This window comes from Cololabis saira, chromosome 24 (genome assembly GCF_033807715.1).
Source record: "Cololabis saira isolate AMF1-May2022 chromosome 24, fColSai1.1, whole genome shotgun sequence".
NCBI classification, from domain to species: domain Eukaryota; kingdom Metazoa; phylum Chordata; class Actinopteri; order Beloniformes; family Belonidae; genus Cololabis; species Cololabis saira.
Window position 1 is genome coordinate 25,183,570 of NC_084610.1, and position 22,071 is coordinate 25,205,640.

At 39.5% G+C, this 22,071-nt stretch overlaps 1 protein-coding gene across 1 annotated transcript in view; it reads right to left on the minus strand.

Annotated features, from left to right (window-relative positions):
* The window catches only part of LOC133425135 (NACHT, LRR and PYD domains-containing protein 12-like), a 105,721-nt gene that overhangs the window by 14,143 nt on the left and 69,507 nt on the right, over positions 1–22,071 (minus strand). The window contains exons 10-13 of the mRNA XM_061715815.1: positions 13,052–13,116; positions 11,383–11,559; positions 7,693–7,866; positions 4,555–4,731 (exon numbers count right to left, since the gene is read on the minus strand). Of these exons, the coding sequence (XP_061571799.1) occupies positions 4,555–4,731; positions 7,693–7,866; positions 11,383–11,559; positions 13,052–13,116 (593 nt within the window). The remainder of the gene's footprint in view (positions 1–4,554; positions 4,732–7,692; positions 7,867–11,382; positions 11,560–13,051; positions 13,117–22,071) is intronic.

The following is a 22,071-nucleotide window of genomic DNA, read 5'->3' on the forward strand; positions in this document are numbered from 1 at the left end:
ACATTTCTACTTGTTAAAATGTTTTTTCTCATAAATGATGTATAAATGAACAATATTCATCATTTGCATGTTTTTAACGAGACATTTCTTCATCAATCTGTACATATTTGTGTGTTTAGGAGTTTTTTCTCTGAAAAAGTTGATTGAGTGACGACATAGTTTCAACACAAAGTTTCTGATGTTCTTGTTGGATGTTTTGTTGCTGATGAAGGAAACTCATCGTCTAGACAGCAGCTTTATTTCAGTTTTCTTACTTCAACACACATGAATTTGTATTTATTTTTACACACTGAAAACCATAAAAATACATTATTTGTTGCACCTTATGTCTTGACGTCACCTGGATGAAATGATCTTAACAGACATATTAAGGAATAATCTCAAAAACACTGAAAAATGTTTTTGCATGTTTAGAGTTTTATATCAGGTAAACTTGTATTTGTTGAAATTTAATTTAATGTTAGTCAAAGGAAGCCAACGTTGGTTTGACTGATTTCATCCACAGTAAGAAGTTATTTAGTAAATGAGCTCTATAACTCATATATTGGACGACTACACATTCAGTCTGTCCACTATTGTCTGTCAGACTCTCTCAGTTTATTAACATCTGGATGACATTTCTGAACGTATTAGCTGTAAAGTTAATTCATGTTTGTTCAGATGTTTTATTCCAGGTTCAGACACATCTCTGGTTCTTCATTTGTTCCTGTCTGACACATTCACATGTTTAGTTTTATGTAATGAATCAGAAGAGGAAGTTTAAGATGAAACTAAAGCAGAGAAGAAGAACTCAGAGCAGTCAGATGGTCAGTGTGGATCAGTAGAAGATCAGCCTGATGTCTGCAGGTTAGTGTCAACACAACTTTCACATCAGATTCATCTGAACACACAACTAAAACATGTCTGACCTCAGAGTCTCCAGTCTGCAGTCTGGACTCTCCAGAAACCTACACAGATGTTTCACATCTGAATCCTGCAGGTGATTCCCACTCAGGTCCAGATGTTTCCGATGGGAGGGGTCAGGCTTCAGAGCTGAGACCAGAGAAGAACACCTGGTCGCCGACAAACTGCAGTTCACCAATCTGAATAAAGAATAAAAGATGTGAGCTGAACCACCAGGATGCAGGTTCCAACAGTCCAACAGAACCAGTGAAAAAGATCATCAATATTCATGACATCATGCTGCTGCTCCAATAAAGACGTAGTGACTTCAGCTCTTCAACTCTGCAGCTCCACCAGTGGATCCATCCATACAAACCCATGTTGTGCAGCCAAATGATTCACGTTTCCACACAAACAAACATGTCAGGAGGAATTCTGAGACAAATGTCAACTCATTGATTTATATGAAGAGGAAATGAAGCATTTGTTTGAATGTTAGAGACATAAAAACATGACGAACTGATGTCTAATGTTTCATGTAGTAAAACTAGTTTCAAGTGTTAACCAAGCAGATAAACTTGTTATTGTAACATGTTGTGTTTGAATATCTCAGTCAGTACAAACGTTAGAATCTTAGTGTTTGCACAGAAGCAGGGCTGGACTCGTTACCATGGAGATTTCTGGTGTGCAGCTAACCTGGTCTGGACCAGAATAACAAGCAGGACTTCTTCATCCTGCTGCTCCGTCTGATCAGTCAGCTGTCATTCTGATCAATCATTCATTTCATCAATACTCATTCATCATTTCTGTGTTTCTTTCCTCATTTTCTTCATCATCATTTTACAGATTAATTACAATTCAGCATCATCATCATCAATGCTCCATACAGATGAGAATTAGAAAGGTGATGGACTTTATGAAGGCTGATGTTCATATTGATGTCACACATGTGATCAATAGTCTGCGTATATTTCTCTTCAGTATTATTGACTTGATGATCAGAAAAGTCTGAGTTTGTGCTGATTTCAATAAAGTCAGTGATGAGGACGACAGTCTAGACCATGTAAAGTCCATTCATGTCACGTGTTTCTGTCCCAATAACACGTCTGTTTGTAAATGATGTTTTGGACAATAAAGTTTTCATTCCTAGAAGGACTTTGTGAGCAGAGAAAGAGTTTCAGGACAGGAGGACGTCTGTGTTTATTCAGCATTCATGAAAGACATCTCTTCTCCAGTGATGGATCTGGAACTGGTGCAGAAAACTTTTGTCTGATTAATACATTTGATTCATCAAGAACAGATGCATGATGGTACAAAAACGTACAAATCTGAACCCTTACAGGGAAACTACAACCAAATACTCGTCAAAATATGGAAACTAATTCATGCTCCAGGGTTTAATGTAGTTTTTAATGGCAGAAACAGTTTTGATGGAATTTGAATTCAAATATCAGTATATGTAAATATTAAATGAAGGTAAAAGTTTATTGAAGCTGAGTTTTGATGTAAAAATTTCTACTTGTTAAAATGTTTTTTTCCCATAAATGATGAATAAATGAAAAATAGTCATCATTTCCATGTTTTTAAGGAGACATTTCTCCATCAATCTGAACATATGTGTCTGTTTAGGAGTTTTTTCTCTGAAAAAGTTGATTGAGTGACGACATAGTTTCAACACAAAGTTTCTGATGTTCTTGTTGAATGTTTTGTTGCTGATGAAGGAAACTCATCGTCTAGACAGCAGCTTTATTTCAGTTTTCTTACTTCAACACACATGTATTTATATTTCTTTTTACACACTGAAAACCATAAAAAGACATTATTTGTTGCACCTTATGTCTTGACGTCACCGGCATGAAATGATCTTAAAGCAGCACAACGTAACTTTCAGCTTTTCTGAGTTTGGCGGCATCTTTTGGACACAACGGGTAGTGTTTTACCAGAAAGAACACTACGTTTCCCATGAGCACCAGCGCATACTGCCGGAAAACTCCTGTCCCGTCGCGTGCATTTGTTTTGAGATAAGACGGGACGCTTTTCTGTTCCACCAATTGAACAGACGGAACGCAAAAAAAAAGATGTTAAACTGCTGGAAAGGAACTGGAATTTACCGGGATACCTTAGACAAGGAAGCCAGGGAGCGTATGGAGAAAATAATGATTATTAACGGTCTGGATCAATATGAAATCCCTACTAAAGAGTGGAGCTCCTTGTCGGAGCGCCACTCTTTAGAAGGATTTACTGCCGCAGTTCTGCACAACCCACGTCTTACTACCTTGTTTAGGAGTGTTTGGCAGCTGCTTTGGAAAATGTTTGACTCGCCATGTGTTTCAATAAATTAGTATAATAGTACAACATACAGTACATGTTTTGTATTACTCTTACTTTTCTTTTTTTTGACTGCTTTGAAGAGGCTCCGAGGCGTGAGCAATAATTTTTTTTTTCCTCGTGAGATTATTTTTTTCCTCTGCAGCTACAAATCCAATAGTTAATATTTTTTCCTCAACAAAATTAATCGCACCGCAGAGAGCTGGCCAACAACTGCGTTTAGCTGGAGAAGTGGGGAATAAAACCCGTTTGAATGATCCGACCCCGGTCTGTGAGTGTTTGTTTGTTTACTGAGGAACGTTATGTTTGGTCGGACCCGTTACAGCCGCGATCCAACCGAGCCGACGACTCTTTTACTGTTTTAAGTTGTTATCTCAGATAATTGGCCGGCCTCCGTGGTTCTGCCTCCGAGCAGGAAAGCGGTGAAAAGTTACACCATTAGCAATCTTTTCCCCACGTCTGTTATGTGGAGCTGCTGCAGCTACAACACAGCAACGGGTTATCAGCTTCTGCAGAGCTGCGCTCCAAGCCCCGCCCATTTTCGTCTCGACTACGAATCGGGAAGGAGGGGGAAGTGATGTATGCCGTAAAGCAGTCAAAGCCGTAAAGATGTGTAGTTTTTTAGTGTGGCAGGGTTCCTACCATGCTCCTCAAAGTTACATAGTGCCAGTGAAGGAGATACAGACCCCTCAGACCATGACAGAGGTTCATTAAACCTGTTGGAAGTTGATTTACCATCACAATGACTCTGGAAATATGATATTAAGGTGGAAAAGTTACGTAGTGTCGCTTTAACAGACATATTAAGGAATAATCTCAAAAACACTAAAAAATGTTTTTCCACGTTTAGAGTGTTATATTCGGTAAACATGTATTTGTTGAAATGAAATTTAATGTTAGTCAAAGGAAGCCAACGTTGGTTTGACTGATTTCATCCACAGTAAGAAGTTATTTAGTAAATGAGCTCTATAACTCATATATTGGACGACTACACATTCAGTCTGTCCACTATTGTCTGTCAGACTCTCTCAGTTTATTAACATCTGGATGACATTTCTGAATGTATTAGCTGTAAAGTTAATTCATGTTTGTGAAGATGTTTTATTCCAGGTTCAGACACATCTCTGGTTCTTCATTTGTTCCTGTCTGACACATTCACATGTTTAGTTTTATGTAATGAATCAGAAGAGGAAGTTTAAGATGAAACTAAAGCAGAGAAGAAGAACTGAGAGCAGTCAGATGGTCAGTGTGGATCAGTAGAAGATCAGCCTGATGTCTGCAGGTTAGTGTCAACACAACTTTCACATCAGATTCATCTGAACACACAATTAAAACATGTCTGACCCCAGAGTCTCCAGTCTGCAGTCTGGACTCTCCAGAAATCCATACAGATGTTTCACTCCTGAATCCTGCAGGTTCTTGTTCCCACTCAGGTCCAGATGTTTCAGATGGGAGGGGTTGGACTTCAGAGCTGAGACCAGAGAAGAACAGCTGTTCTCTGACAAACTGCAATCCACCAATCTGAATAAAGAAACAAGGAAATAAAAATATAATCAGATGTGTTTTTTTCTTTACATCAGTTCAGCTGACATGAAAACCTGGTTTCTGACAGAGACGTTACAACATTTAGGTTCATTCACCTCTACAAGAAGGGCCAGACTAGGCTCTATACACTAACGACTGCACCTCAGGGGGACTCTTCTGTGAAGCTCCTGAAGTACTTTTAGCCTTGATCTGTGGCAAGTGGTTCTAAACAGCTAAGTTGATTAACATGGCTATGAACAAGGAAATTGAGGATATTAAGAAATCACTGGAAATGCTGCATGACAATGTTGAAAAAATCACTGAGCAACAAGCAAAAATCATGGAGATGATGGGTGATATTAAAGCCCTAAAACTACATAATGCAGAGAAGGACAAAAAGATCTGTGATCTTGAACGCAGGGTGGCTGAGCTGGAACAATATTCTAGAATCAATGATGTTGTGATCAGTGGTCTTAAGACACAGCCCCAATCATATGCCAAGGCTGTGGGAAAAGTCAGTGAAGAAAACATGACTGAAGATTACAGGGCAACAGTGGAGGAGCAGGTTGTTTCCTTTCTGGAGACTAAGAAGATTGCTGTAGACCGCAGTTTTATAGAAGCATGCCACCCTCTCCCACAAAGAAACAACAACCAACCTCCGGCCATCATTCTCAGGTTCACTAACAGGAATCACAAGATCGAGCTCCTAAAGCAATGGAGACTATTAAGAGGAACAAATGTGTATCTAAATGAGCATCTGACGAAAATAAATGCAGACATTGCTAAGAAAGCTCGATTCCTTCGTAAACAGGGGAAAATTCAGTCAACATGGACTTCCAACTGTAAGACGTTCATTAAACTTAATGGTTCCCCAGAGGAGGCGAAGGTTAAAATTATCAGAGAGTTGAAAGAGCTAGATGTGTATGAATGACTCTAAAGTCTAATCTGGATGTGTCTTTTTTTTCTTTTTTATGGATCTATGGTTTTTCATCATAATCATGTGACAAATTGCACATCATGTTATGTCATCCACTTGCCTAGCTCCTGTTGGGGTGACTATCCCCCCTGATATCAGTACATTAGCCTTTAACCCATTTGAATTAAATACTGAAAATTGCAATATATATGATGAATTTTTCAAGCAGGGCTGGACTCGTTACCATGGAGATTTCTGGTGTGCAGCTAACCTGGTCTGGACCAGAATAACAAGCAGGACTTCTTCATCCTGCTGCTCCGTCTGATCAGTCAGCTGTCACTCTGATCAATCAATCATTTCATCAATACTTATTCGTCATTTCTGTGTGTTTGTCTCCTCATTTTCTTCATCATTTTACAGATAAATTACAATTCAGCATCATTTTCATCCTTTTACAGATTAATTACAATTCAGCATCATCATCATCATCATCATCAATGCTCCATACAGATGAGAGTTAGAAAGGTGATGGACTTTATGAAGGCTGATGTTCATATTGATGTCACACATGTGATCAATAGTCTGCGTATATTTCTCTTCAGTATTATTGACTTGATGATTAGAAAAGTCTGAGTTTGTGCTGATTTCAATAAAGTCAGTGATGACGACGACAGTCTAGACCATATAAAGTCCATTCATGTCACGTGTTTCTGTCCCAATAACACGTCTGTTTGTAAATGATGTTTTGGACAATAAAGTTTTAATTCCTAGAAGGACTTTGTGAGCAGAGAAAGAGTTTCAGGACAGGAGGACGTCTGTGTTTATTCAGCATTCATGAAAGACATCTCTTCTCCAGTGATGGATCTGGAACTGGTGCAGAAAACTTTTGTCTGATTAAGAAATTGTATTAATTGAGAACAGATGTATGATGGTACAAAAACGTACAAATCTGAACCCTTACAGGGAAACTACAACCAAATACTCCTCAAAATATGGAAACTAATTCATGCTCCATGGTTCAATGTAGTTTTAAATGGCAGAAACAGTTTTTATTGAATTTGAATTCAAATATCAGTCTTTCGATGTAAATATTAAATGAAGGTAAAATTTTATTGAAGCTGAGTTTTGATGTAAACATTTCTACTTGTTAAAATGTTTTTTCCCATAAATGATGTATAAATGAACAATATTCATCATTTGCATGTTTTTAACGAGACATTTCTTCATCAATCTGTACATATTTGTGTGTTTAGGAGTTTTTTCTCTGAAAATGTTGATTGAGTGACGACATAGTTACAACACAAAGTTTCTGATGTTCTTGTTGGATGTTTTGTTGCTGATGAAGGAAACTCATCGTCTAGACAGCAGCTTTATTTCAGATTACTAACTTCAACACACATGGATTTATATTTAGTTTTACACACTGAAAACCATAAAAAGACATTATTTGTTGAACCTTATGTCTTGACGTCACCTGGATGAAATGATCTTAACAGACATATTAAGGAATAATCTCAAAAACACTGAAAAATGTTTTTGCATGTTTAGAGTTTTATATCAGGTAAACTTGTATTTGTTGAAATTAAATGTAATGTTAGTCAAAGGAAGCCAACGTTGGTTTGACTGATTTCATCCACAGTAAGAAGTTATTTAGTAAATGAGCTCTATAACTCATATATTGGACGACTACACATTCAGTCTGTCCACTATTGTCTGTCAGACTCTCTCAGTTTATTAACATCTGGATGACATTTCTGAACGTATTAGCTGTAAAGTTAATTCATGTTTGTTCAGATGTTTTATTCCAGGTTCAGACACATCTCTGGTTCTTCATTTGTTCCTGTCTGACACATTCACATGTTTAGTTTTATGTAATGAATCAGAAGAGGAAGTTAAAGATGAAACTAAAGCAGAGAAGAAGAACTCAGAGCAGTCAGATGGTCAGTGTGGATCAGTAGAAGATCAGCCTGATGTCTGCAGGTTAGTGTCAACACAACTTTCACATCAGATTCATCTGAACACACAACTAAAACATGTCTGACCTCAGAGTCTCCAGTCTGCAGTCTGGACTCTCCAGAAACCTACACAGATGTTTCACATCTGAATCCTGCAGGTGATTCCCACTCAGGTCCAGATGTTTCCGATGGGAGGGGTCAGACTTCAGAGCTGAGACCAGAGAAGAACACCTGGTCGCCGACAAACTGCAGTTCACCAATCTGAATAAATAATAAAAGATGTGAGCTGAAGCTCCAGGATGCAGGTTAAAACAGTCTAACAGAACCAGTGAAAAAGATCTTCATCAATATTCATGACATCATGCTGCTGCTCCAATAAAGGCGTAGTGACTTCAGCTCTTCAACTCTGCAGCACCACCAGTGGATCCATCCATACAAACTCATGTTGTGCAGCCAAATGATTCACGTTTCCACACAAACAAACATGTCAGGAGGAATTCTGAGACAAATGTCAACTCATTGATTTATATGAAGAGCAAATGAAGCATTTGTTTGAATGTTAGAGACATAAAAACATGACGAACTGATGTCTAATGTTTCATGTAGTAAAACTAGTTTCAAGTGTTAACCAAGCAGATAAACTTGTTATTGTAACATGTTGTGTTTGAATATCTCAGTCAGTACAAACGTTAGAATCTTAGTGTTTGCACAGAAGCAGGGCTGGACTCGTTACCATGGAGATTTCTGGTGTGCAGCTAACCTGGTCTGGACCAGAATAACAAGCAGGACTTCTTCATCCTGCTGCTCCGTCTGATCAGTCAGCTGTCATTCTGATCAATCATTCATTTCATCAATACTCATTCATCATTTCTGTGCATTTTCCTCATTTTCTTCATCATCATTTTACAGCAAAATTACAATTCAGCATCATCTTCATCCTTTTACAGATTAATTACAATTCAGCATCATCATCATCAATGCTCCATACAGATGAGAATTAGAAAGGTGATGGACTTTATGAAGGCTGATGTTCATATTGATGTCACACATGTGATCAATAGTCTGCGTATATTTCTCTTCAGTATTATTGACTTGATGATCAGAAAAGTCTGAGTTTGTGCTGATTTCAATAAAGTCAGTGATGAGGACGACAGTCTAGACCATGTAAAGTCCATTCATGTCACGTGTTTCTGTCCCAATAACACGTCTGTTTGTAAATTATGTTTTGGACAATAAAGTTTTCATTCCTAGAAGGACTTTGTGAGCAGAGAGAGTTTCAGGACAGGAGGACGTCTGTGTTTATTCAGCATTAATGAAAGACATCTCTTCTCCAGTGATGGATCTGGAACTGGTGCAGAAAACTTTTGTCTGATTAATACATTTGATTCATCAAGAACAGATGCATGATGGTACAAAAACGTACAAATCTGAACCCTTACAGGGAAACTACAACCAAATACTCGTCTAAATATGGAAACTAATTCATGCTCCAGGGTTTAATGTAGTTTTTAATGGCAGAAACAGTTTTGATGGAATTTGAATTCAAATATCAGTCTTTCTATGTAAATATTAAATGAAGGTAAAAGTTTATTGAAGCTGAGTTTTGATGTAAACATTTCTACTTCTTAAAATGTTTTTTTTTTCCATAAATGATGAATAAATGAAAAATAGTCATCATTTCCATGTTTTTAAGGAGACATTTCTCCATCAATCTGAACATATGTGTCTGTTTAGGAGTTTTTTCTCTGAAAAAGTTGATTGAGTGACGACATAGTTTCAACACAAAGTTTCTGATGTTCTTGTTGGATGTTTTGTTGCTGATGAAGGAAACTCATCGTCTAGACAGCAGCTTTATTTCAGTTTACTTACTTCAACACACATGAATTTATATTTCTTTTTACACACTGATAACCATAAAAAGACATTATTTGTTGCACCTTATGTCTTGACGTCACCGGCATGAAATGATCTTAAAGCAGCACAACGTAACTTTCAGCTTTTCTGAGTTTGGCGGCATCTTTTGGACAAAACGGGTAGTGTTTTACCAGAAAGAACACTACGTTTCCCATGAGCACCAGCACGTACTGCCGGAAAACTCCTGTCCCGTCGCGTGCATTTGTTTTGAGATAAGACGGGACGCTTTTCTGTTTCACCAAGTGAACAGACGGAACGCAAAAAAAAAGATGTTAAACTGCTGGAAAGGAACTGGAATTTACCGGGATACCTTAGACAAGGAAGCCAGGGAGCGTATGGAGAAAATAATGATTATTAACGGTCTGGATCCATATGAAATCCCTACTAAAGAATGGAGCTCCTTGTCGGAGCGCCACTCTTTAGAAGGATTTACTGCCGCAGTTCTGCACAACCCACGTCTTACTACCTTGTTTAGGAGTGTTTGGCAGCTGCTTTGGAAAATGTTTGACTCGCCATGTGTTTCAATAAATTAGTGTAATACTACAACATACAGTACATGTTTTGTATTACTCTTACTTTTCTTTTTTTTGACTGCTTTGAAGAGGCTCCGAGGCGTGAGCAATAATTTTTTTTTCCTCGTGAGATTATTTTTTTCCTCTGCAGCTACAAATCAAATAGTTAATATTTTTTCCTCAACAAAATTAATCGCAGCGCAGAGAGCTGGCCAACAACTGCGTTTAGCTGGAGAAGTGGGGAATAAAACCCGTTTGAATGATCCGACCCCGGTCTGTGAGTGTTTGTTTGTTTACTGAGGAACGTTATGTTTGGTCGGACCCGTTACAGCCGCGATCCAACCGAGCCGACGACTCTTTTACTCTTTTAATTTGTTATCTCAGATAATTGGCCGGCCTCCGTGGTTCTGCCTCCGAGCAGGGAAGCGGTGAAAAGTTAAACCATTAGCGATCTTTTCCCCACGTCTGTTATGTGGAGCTGCTGCAGCTACAACACAGCAATGGGTTATCAGCTTCTGCAGAGCTGCGCTCCAAGCCCCGCCCATTTTCGTCTCGACTACGAATGGGGAAGGAGGGGGAAGTGACGTATGCCGTAAAGCAGTCAAAGCCGTAAAAAAATGTAGTTTTTTAGTGTGGCAGGGTTCCTACCATGCTCCTCAAAGTTACATAGTGCCAGTGAAGGTGATACAGACCCCTCAGACCATGACAGAGGTTCATTAAACCTGTTGGAAGTTGATTTACCATCACAATGACTCTGGAAATATGATATTAAGGTGGAAAAGTTACGTAGTGTCGCTTTAACAGACACATTAAGGAATAATCTCAAAAACACCAAAACATTTTTTTTCCACGTTTAGAGTGTTATATTCGGTAAACATGTATTTGTTGAAATGAAATTTAATGTTAGTCAAAGGAAGCCAACGTTGGTTTGACTGATTTCATCCACAGTAAGAAGTTATTTAGTAAATGAGCTCTATAACTCATATATTGGACGACTACACATTCAGTCTGTCCACTATTGTCTGTCAGACTCTCTCAGTTTATTAACATCTGGATGACATTTCTGAATGTATTAGCTGTAAAGTTAATTCATGTTTGTTCAGATGTTTTATTCCAGGTTCAGACACATCTCTGGTTCTTCATTTGTTCCTGTCTGACACATTCACATGTTTAGTTTTATGTAATAAATCAGAAGAGGAAGTTTAAGATGAAACTAAAGCAGAGAAGAAGAACTCAGAGCAGTCAGATGGTCAGTGTGGATCAGTAGAAGATCAGCCTGATGTCTGCAGGTTAGTGTCAACACAACTTTCACATCAGATTCATCTGAACACACAACTAAAACATGTCTGACCCCAGAGTCTCCAGTCTGCAGTCTGGACTCTCCAGAAATCCATACAGATGTTCCACTCCTGAATCCTGCAGGTTCTTGTTCCCACTCAGGTCCAGATGTTTCAGATGGGAGGGGTTGGACTTCAGAGCTGAGACCAGAGAAGAACAGCTGTTCTCTGACAAACTGCAATCCACCAATCTGAATAAAGAAACAAGGAAATAAAAATCTAATCAGATGTGTTTTTTTCTTTACATCAGTTCAGCTGACATGAAAACCTGGTTTCTGACAGAGACGTTACAACATTTAGGTTCATTCACCTCTACAAGAAGGGCCAGACTAGGCTCTATACACTAACGACTGCACCTCAGGGGGACTCTTCTGTGAAGCTCCTGAAGTACGCGGACGACACCACCGTCATCGGCCTGATCCGTGAGGGTGACGAGTCCGCGTACAGACGGGAGGTGGATCAGCTGGTCCACTGGTGCAGTCAGAACCACCTGGAGCTGAACCCGCTCAAGACTGTGGAGATGACAGTGGACTTCAGGAAAAACCCACCGCCCTCACCATCCTCACCATCCTCACCATCCTCACCCCCTCACCATCCTCAACAGCACCGTCACCACCACAGACTCCTTCAGGTTCCTGGGATCCACCATCTCCCGGGACCTGAAGTGGACCACCCACATCAACTCCGTCAAAAAGAAGGCGCAGCAGAGGTTGTACTTCCTGCGGCAGCTCAGGAAGTTTAACCTGCCACAGCAGCTGCTGATCACATTCTACACTGCCATCATCCAGTCTGTTCTCTGCTCCTCCATCACTGTCTGGTTTGGATCAGCCACCAAACTGGACAGGCACAGACTGCAACGGACAATCAGGTCTGCAGAGAGGATAGTTGGGACTAACCTCCCATCTATCGACGACCTGTACCGGTCCAGGACCAGGAAACGGGCAGGTCGAATCTCTGCAGACCCCTCACACCCGGGACACCGCCTGTTCCAACTCCTCCCCTCTGGACGGCGCTACAGAGCTCTGTGCACCAGAACTTCCAGACACAGATACAGTTTCTTCCCGCAAGCGGTTGCTCTGATGAACTCCCACAAACAGTCTCAGAGTAACCAAACATGCAGTGCAATAACAATCATTTAGCACTGTAGCAGGGTGAGCGCTACGGGGCCCGACCGACAGGATAGAGAGGACACGGAGTTTAGTGCAGAACCCTTTATTTGTCAAACACCGCCACACGTGCACAAGCACCTTCTCCCAGATCAGCAGCAGCATCTCCCCACCTTGCTGCTGTCCAGCCCTCCTAATAAGCTGATCCAGCTGTTCCAGCTGTTCCAGCTGTTCCAGCTGTTCCAGCTGATCCAGATGTTGAAACTACTGATAGAAGATCTCACACAAGCCCAGAAAAGTCTGTTAGAAATTCACATTTGAGCTGAATCATCTTCTTGTCTGATCTAAACTGGTTTCTCTTCCTGTTTACAACCTGAGAAGAGTTAGAATCAAAAACTTACCAAAACATAGTAAAATAAGCTGATTCTTCTGAGGAATTCTTCAGACGTTCAGTCAGAACATTTACAAAATAAACTAAATAAGAGAGATTTTTGATGTAATTTTTTTTTTTAAATGTTCGTGGTTAGAATTATTTTGTTACATCTGAATGAATGTAGAAACTTCTCCATGAACTGACCTCAGAGTCTCCAGTCTACAGTTTGGACTCTTCAGTCCATCACACAGAACCTTCACTCCTGAATCCTCCAGGTCGCTCTGACTCAGGTTCAGTTCTGTCAGATGGGAGGGGTCGGACTTCAGAGCAGACGCAATGACTTTATAGTGAGTCTTTGAGAGTATACGACCAACAAATCTGTGATGAGAGAAAATATGATGTCAGTTCTAATAAAATCTGTTATAAACAAACTGATGACAAAACAGACACGTCTCATCTGCAGATGGAGGAACACGGCGTTACATTCAGTCATCTGATCCCCCAGTCACAATGAAAACATCTGATTTAGGAAAAAACAACTTTAACTTTCAATATTGAATGAAAATGAACAAGTGTGGAGCTGAACTTTCCTCAAGTATTCAGCTAAAGGATCTTTTAAAATATTTACTGCTTTATTGACCGTTATATTTGTTTTTTTGTTGTTAGTTTTGTATATTGTGTTCAGGTCTCTCTAAATAATGTTCCTCCACTGTAATCCGCTAAATTCTAATTATGTTAATTTGAAAAGGATTTTATAACTCTCTCCAGATTTATGTTCAACAATATGTAACCCCTGCCTCTCGCCTGAAAATAGCTGGGATAGGCCCCAGCTGACCCCCGTGACCCTGCAAAGGATAAAGCGGGTATAGAAAATGAATGAATATATATATATATATATATATATATATATATATACACATACATTACACACACACACCTAAGTGGCTTACTTGTCAAAGAGAAGCCTCAGATGACTTTGGGGCTTTTACTACACAAGTATTTGGAATATAAACCTCTGGTTGAGTTGACTTGAGATGACCCAGAATAAACAAACACATCTGACAACAAAAGTTCTCATTTTAACGACAAAAACAATATTAAAGGAACTAAACTGTTAATCTTCACAAACTGATTGTGTTATTGATCATAACGGGACTCACCGAACTTCTCTGCGATCCTTCATAGCTGAGATCAGTCTCTGTTTAACCCCTTCTGTTGAGTCGTGCTCCTCCATTTCCAACTGATCCAGAACCTCCTCTGAAAAAATAAATCATCAATAACAATAAAAACAAAAACACTTATGAAAGTGACCCGAAAAATTAATAATAATATGACTGTTGTGACGTATTAAACTAAAGTGTGACCTGTAATTAACATCAGAAGTGTCTTCAATCTTTAATCAGTCAGTCTGAATGTTTAAAGGGTTAAAAGTGTTGACTGCTGTTTGGTGTCATGGTGTTCAAAAGCTGAACATGGAGCAGACAATTCATATATATATACTGTATATTCACACGCAGAAATCCATATGAGTAAATAAGTCAATGCCAAATGTATTGATCTTGACGATGTCCCGTCTTCTCGCAGTAGATTGACGGGACGGATTCGACTCGTTTCAGAATTACAACCACAGAAACAAAAAGACCAACTGAGGAAGACAGTTCAGACACAGAGATGTTTTTAGAAATAATGGTGAGAAAATAAAAGTGTGACTGAGAAAAATGATTGAAAGGCAAGAAAGTATGAGCGCGACCAACCTAACGACATCACTAACAAACATCTGGAACTTATTGCTCTGGACAACCAGCCTTTTACAGCTGTTACAGATGTTGGGTTTTACAGATGTCTGAACTACATTGATCCTCACAACACAATTCCCTGTTGGTGTTTCCAGACGTGACGTTACCTGCGAGTTATCATCTGTAAAAACATAGATGGACTCCAGGTTTTTGAAATGATCACTTTGTTACTGCAAGACTGTGTGAATCAGAGGAAGCCCACTAACCTGGAATTAATTATTAGTAATGAAGACTATTTGTGCTCTGTAAGATTAAAAATAAATACAGCTGACATGGTGAGAGCATCTCAATTCTACTATGTTAGATTTAATGTCAGTATCAAGTATCGCAGCAGCAGTTTAGCTGCGTATATCAGTACTCGTATCAACAGTCTGAAAAAACTTCATTTAAAGTACCAGCATATCAGATATTAGAAAATATTTAACATCCTGCATTCTTTGTATTTACACACACAAATCATGAAACAATATCTTTACCTTCTTCTATTTTTTTCCTCTTTCTCCTTTTCCTGTATTTGTAACCAACGACTCCAGAAACCAAGACGACCAGCAGCAAACCCACCACCAGTCCTACAATAACTCCAGTCCAGTCTGCAACAGAAAAACACAAGAATTAAATTGACAGTTTCTGTGTTTTTGATGTCAGTGATTTGAACCCGAGTCTCAACAGATCACAGCACACATGAACCTTCACAACTCTCTGTTACTGTTTGTAGCTGCAGTTTCTTAAATCTGTTTTATTGATTTATGACCAGTTTTTGAGCTAAAGTCAGTGACACAGGAGTTCTTTGAATGTTTCCACTATTTACTAAAACAAATAATTCAGAATAATTTAGCAACATTAAAAGTCTCCATCTATAGCAGGAAATGGGTGCAGTTGTGACTCACGGTCAAAGACTGTTGCTCTGACGATCTACGTCACCGACAACTTACTGCTGCAGCAGACTGATGTCATGCAGATGTTCATACCATCAGTTCAACTTTTGACATGAACAGAACCAAACAGGCAGCACTCTTCCTTTTAAATATTCAAATTAAACATGAGACATAACCAACAGTAAACTCTTTTCATTCTGGCTCCAACACTGTGTGACCACTTTTAATCATTTTACCTTTTGTTATGTGAAGAAAGGTGTATTTCACGTATGTTTCCTCTTCATCCCTGAGTTCACATTTGTATGTTCCTGTCTGGTCTGAAGTTAAATGCTTCAGAGTGAGACTTCCTGTCCTTGATACAGTCATCACGTGCTGCTCCCACCTCTCTGAAGTTTTGTAGAGCCCTACATGTCCCGTCTGTGTCAGGATGATCTCTTTGTGGTTAAATGTCCAGGTGAGATACCTTATTGGATAATTGGTGGTTGAACAGGGGATTTTTCTTTCAGTGTTTGATCCACTTATAACAGCTGAAATGACATTAAACATGACATGGAATGATGGAAACCCAAAACGAAAGAAAACTAACATCAGTTGTAAAGGACAAAAGCTTTCGTAGATGACATGAACATCTCATTAAGGTCTTCGTGGCACTGAGAGCCACCACATAAACATTTAAATGTAAGTTCTACCTGGTTGAAGCAAAGTGGATCTCCTGCTGTTTGCTGGAGTGCTGACGGTGCAGATGTAGTCCAGGTCAGGATCTCCGTCTGAAAGTACCAGAGAGCTGCTGATGCTGTAAAGCTGCTGTTCAGTCTGCTGGACTGTTGGTGGGTTCTGCAGGTTCTGCAGGTCCCTGCTGGATGGAGGATCGGTGGTCCAGGTGAGTCCAGGTTCAGGATAGATCCCCTCTGAGCTGCAGGTGATTTTATTTTGTACCTGTTCTATGTTGACGTGCTGGACTGGAGCTGGAGGACAAATATGCAGTTGTTAATGTCACTGAAACCTTGTTTTACTTCACACGTTTCAATCTCGGCTGCAAATAGACTTTTCTGGTCATTCTTTCAAAGTTAAGGTCAAATGTATTTATAATAAAAACAACCAAGTTTTACCAAACTGCTTTTACAGCTAAAATAAAACAATATCCTGTAAATAATCCACCTCAAACTACATCAGTTAAAGCACAACTAAAGATGATATATAAAGACAAGAGGTCTAAAACTCAACGTGAATTTAATGCCAGCGAGTAGAAATGAATTTTCAGGAGAGATTTAAATGCAACAGTTTGAGTTGTTCTAATTCACAAAAAGGGATATTGTTCCAGGAAATGGGACCATCTACCAAAGAGACCTGGTCGCCTCTGAGTCTTGATCTGGGAACTGCAAGGACCATCTGATTGGATGTTGCGCCCTGAGGTATAAAGATGAAAATAGTACCAGCGCATTTAAAGCCTTAAAAACTAGCAATATAATCTTAAAATCTATTCTAAAATGGACAGGAAGTCAGTGGAGTGATGTCAGAACCGGAGTAATATGCTCACATTTTCTGGTTCCAGTTTAGAGCTGCAGCGTTCTGGATTTCCTGAAGTTGAAGGATTAACTGATCAAAACCAGCATACAGGAATTACAGCCATCCAGAAGTGTAGCTATTAAAGCATGTATGACTCTTCCAACATCATAAACATAAATATGGCTTCACTTTGGCCAACAGTTGTAACTGGAAGAAGCGAATTTCAAGGCATATGCATCCCATCACTTCACTGCTGAGGTCTGCAGTAACGTGGACTTTGTTCTGGTCTGTAGCGCTAAAGAAAGAGTGGAGTCACATGAGAGGGGTCCGCAGAACTGTTCCCGGCCCGTTTCCTATGCTGGTACGAGGTCTGGATGGAGGGAACGTCGGCACAGATTTCTGGTTCAACTAACAGGAAGCTGTGGAGAGTCAGAGGTGTGCACCAGTAAAACTGACCTTCTCTGCAGCCACCCGGGGGACCGTACTGGTCTCCAAAACTAAAATAGACTTATACGCTCTATTGTGGGCCAGAGCTGCCTCTCCTAAGGAGATCTGTACGAGACCAGAGCGTTGTGTTCAGCGGGAGACACATGGCTCCAGGACGTGCAAGGAGACGCTCTTGTTGTCACTTACCTGGAGAGCGCTGGAGAACAGTGAGACCATGTTTATTTACTTGTTTTCTTCTTTTTGGGCATGGTACTACGTGAAGATCTGTACTTTCTGTTGTGGTTCAAGTAATTTTTCTGTTGATTAAGATTTGGGGGCATTATTGGAGGACTGGTGCATGTTTGACTTATATTTTGGGCTGCTAGGACATTTGAGGGGGTTGCATTTGTCATTGGATGACTTTGTTTCGTCGTTGAGAGGGTTTCTTTTGTTGGTTCAGTGAAGATGAGTGGAAAATAATCCTCTCGTGTGAACTGCTTCAATAATAATCGGAGCGCAGTATTCCCACCTTTTCATAGTTTTATTTCTTTTTTCTTATTTCTGAGTGTTTCAGTTAAAAATACCTCTTTGGTGTTTGTAGCCATCTATGTTTAGAGGCCAAAAAAGATTCCAAAAGCTAAATCAATCCAGTTCCAGTTCCTGACAGGACTCACCTCACGGTGTTGAAATGAATGATCTGTTGGTGTCATCTGTAAACTCCCTTTTATCCGACCATTATTTAATAACGTTTGAATTTAATATTGTTGATGTTGAAGTGCAAAATAGGAGGTATTATTTTAGCAGATTGTGACGGGGTTCTTTCCGGAAAAAAACTCTCCAATCAAAAAAAAACTGGCAGTCGGATAATATTAAAGTATAATATTATATTGTTATTGTAGCCGGCCTTCAAGGATGCAAAGGTGCATCTTTTATAATAATGCAAGAGAAAAATACTGCAGTTGAAAAACTAAATTAACTGAAAAAAATAAAAAATAAAATATTCAAACAGGAAGTTTCTCACAAAGCCAAAAATGTCTACTGAGATGCTGCCTTCTGTACAGCTGATTTCAAAAAGCCCCTCATCCCAAGCCAAACCAGCTTCATTTATACCTTTAACCCCTCCCTCTACACCTGGATTCAATCACTGATCCCTCTGTTTGGCAATCAGACTGAATGGGACACAGCTGATGACCATGCGGTGTGTGTGTGTGTGTGTGTGTGTGCCTGTGAGTATACATGTATGAATGAATAAACATAGGACAACTAAGTGTGCACCCTCAGTTGAGCTACTAAACTGGGAGAAAAAGGATAATGGTGATCATTAATGGTGCTTAAGACAGAAAGGGAGCGGAGAGAAAGTACAGCATGCGTGTATGAATGTAGTTGTGTGAATGTATGTTTGTGCGCTGCCTGCAGTCAGGGGGGGACTGCACACAGTGAGGGAGCCGCTCCGTCCGTTTGTCTGATGAAGTTATTGCTAAATTTAGGGAGGCCGTTGCTTATCTTACGACAGTGGGAAATAGTGAAGCAGTAGAGGCCAGTGACCTGGGTTCTACCTCTGATGTTGATTTCCTTGCTAGTAACACTGCTGATTTGTTGCATTCAGCTTTAGATGAAGTTGCTCCTTTGAAAAGGAGGGTTTCTAGCCACAGGAGCTTAACTCCCTGGTATAATTCAGATATCTGCATGTTGAAACAAAACGTACGTAAAATGGAAAGGAATTGGTTCTCTTTTAAGTTTGTAGACTCCTATCGTGAATGGAAAGATATTCTAATATTATATAAAAAAGCCATTCGCAAAGCAAGAACAGCTTATTATTCAACGTTGATAGAGGATAATAAAAGTAACCCTCGTTTTCTGTTCAGCACTGTAGCCAGGCTGACAAAGAGTCACAACTCTGTTGAGCCGTGCATTCCTGCAGCTCTCAGTAGTGAGGACTTTATGAGCTTCTTCAACAGTAAAATCACGAGAATTAGAGAAGAAATCAACCAGCCGGTTGTAGGTGTTTCTTCAGCTTTAGCGACTTCCCTAGGCTCTGACTTATCTCTAGACTGTTTTGATCCTATAGACCTCCCTGAGCTGACTTCACTCGTTAATAGAGCTAAGTCAACCACATGTATGTTAGACCCCATCCCGACTCGACTATTCAAAAATGTTTTTTCTCTTATTGGTACGACAGTACTGGACCAAATTAACTTATCCCTAAGTTTAGGATATGTACCACAGGTTTTCAAAGTGGCAGTAATCAAACCTTTACTTAAAAAACCTTCTCTTGACCCAGACACCTTAACTAATTATAGACCAATTTCCAACCTTCCATTTGTATCTAAAATTCTGGAAAAGGCAGTTTCAAGCCAGTTATGTGACTATTTGTACAGAAATGATCTGTCTTAGGGACTTTTGATCTGTCTTAGGGACATCAAGGACTGAATGTCCAGAAATTTCTTGCTTCTAAATTCAGATAAAACAGAGATTATCATTCTTGGTCCAGAGCATCTTAGGAAGGGATTAGATGGTGTTGCGATGGCTTCCAGTGCAACTGTGAGAAACCTTGGTGTTGTTTTCGATCAGGATTTGTCGTTTAAACCATATGTCAATCAGGTTTGTAAAATAGCATTTTGCCATCTCCGTAATATTGCAAAGATTAGGGAAATCCTCTCACAGAGTGATGCAGAAAAACTAGTTCATGCGTTTGTATCTTCTAGACTGGATTACTGTAATGTGTTGTTAGCAGGATGTCAAGTAATTTGCTGAATAGGCTCCAGCTGATCCAGAATGCAGCAGCACGAGTACTGACAGGAATTAGCAGGAGAGACCACGTCTCTCCAGTGTTAGCGTCGCTCCATTGGTTACCCGTAAAATTCAGAATCCAATTTAAAATTGTATTACTAAAGCCCAAAACGGCTTAGCTCCGCATTATTTGCAAGACCTGATAGTGCCTTATGTTCCTGGCAGAGCTCTCCGTTCTCATGATGCAGGTTTACTCGTACTTCCTACAGAATCTAAATGTAGATTTGGAGGGCGGGCGTTCTGCTATCAGGCACCACTACTATGGAACCAACTTCCAATCTGGGTTAAGGAGGCTGACACCACCTCCACCTTTAAAACTAAACTTAAAACCTTTCTGTTTAGTAAAGCCTATAGTTAGTGTTTAGTAAACCTCTACCTGGTGTTGGTAAATCTCTAGGTAGTGTAAACTCTAGTGTGTTAGAGTCAGTAGTCATAGTTGCAGCTATAGAACAAGACTATAATAGTTAGTCTCAAATATAGCTTGGTGGTAGATATGCTGCTATAGGCCTATGCTGCAGGGGGGCACCAACATGATCCGCTGGGCGGTGCCTCTCACCCTTCTTCTCCTCTCCTCTTCCCTTCCTCTCTTCTCCATTTCCATTTTTATTTATTATAAATATCTAATAGCTATCATTTTTGTCCATTGCTCCTGTAGTTTCTTGTGCCGGCCCCCCTTTTTTCTCTTTTGTGCATGTTTGTGCAGTAATATTACTGTGTGTGTGTGTGTGTGAGAGAGTGTGAGAGAGAGATTGGGAGTGACTTGATGTGCAATAATATGTAGGTTTCTCTGTGTGGGTCAGTGCAATAATGTGGACATTTGTGCAATATGTTTAGTCGGGCTTTGCAATAATGTGTAGGTTTCTTTTTGTGTAGGTTAGTGCAATAATGTGGACATTTGTGCAATATGATTAGTCGGGCTTTGCAATAATGTGTAGGTTCTTTTGTGTAGGTCAGTGCAATAATGTGGACATCTGTGCAATAAGTTCAGTCGGGCTCTGTGCAATGAGATTTTTTTTCTTCTACTCGGGGGTATTGTGTAGTGGGTTTTCTGGGAGTGGGAGCTGATGTGGGTTGATTGTAGCGTGGTTTGATTCTGTGTTTGGGCAAGACTTTAGCATTGTTTCTATGTTCCTATGTATGTCGGAGTATGATTGTCGCCGTGCCTCGTGTCCAAGACAAATTTCTCCTAAGGGAGACAATAAAGATCCATCTATCTATTAGCACAACCCTGACAGCCTGGTGGGAATTCCTTAAAATAGCTAAAATGTAACTTTTTCCATGTGACCCATATGGGACAACCCAGACATCCTGAAAAATGATAAAAAGATGGTAAACTTTGCTCAATGAAGAGATCAAGAAATACGGTATCTACAGCACGTAATTGTAGGAGGACAGTTTAAACCTTTTAATACACTTACTGTGTATTAAAATGGAATTAGCAGTAAAAAAATGTTAGAATACCAACAACTTAAGGCCATAATAAATAAAACATATAAACTTAACCAATTAGACCTACAACTTCCCGCCAGGATAATAGAATTATTGAACCTAAGCACTCTAAAGTTGCTATCAAAACTTTACAGGTTAGTGTCTAAAATAGATAATTCAGTATCTCTTCCGATTTCAAAGTGGGAGGTGGATCTCTCTCTTTTTTTTTTTTTTTTACCTTGTCTGCACACATATTATTGATTGATACCATGACGGTAGAAACCAAAAGTGTATATATGTGCATTATTACTATATGTAATATATACATATATATACGCACACATATGCGTAGACATACATAAATATACACATACAAACCCAGTGTTTTTTTTTTTTTTGGGGG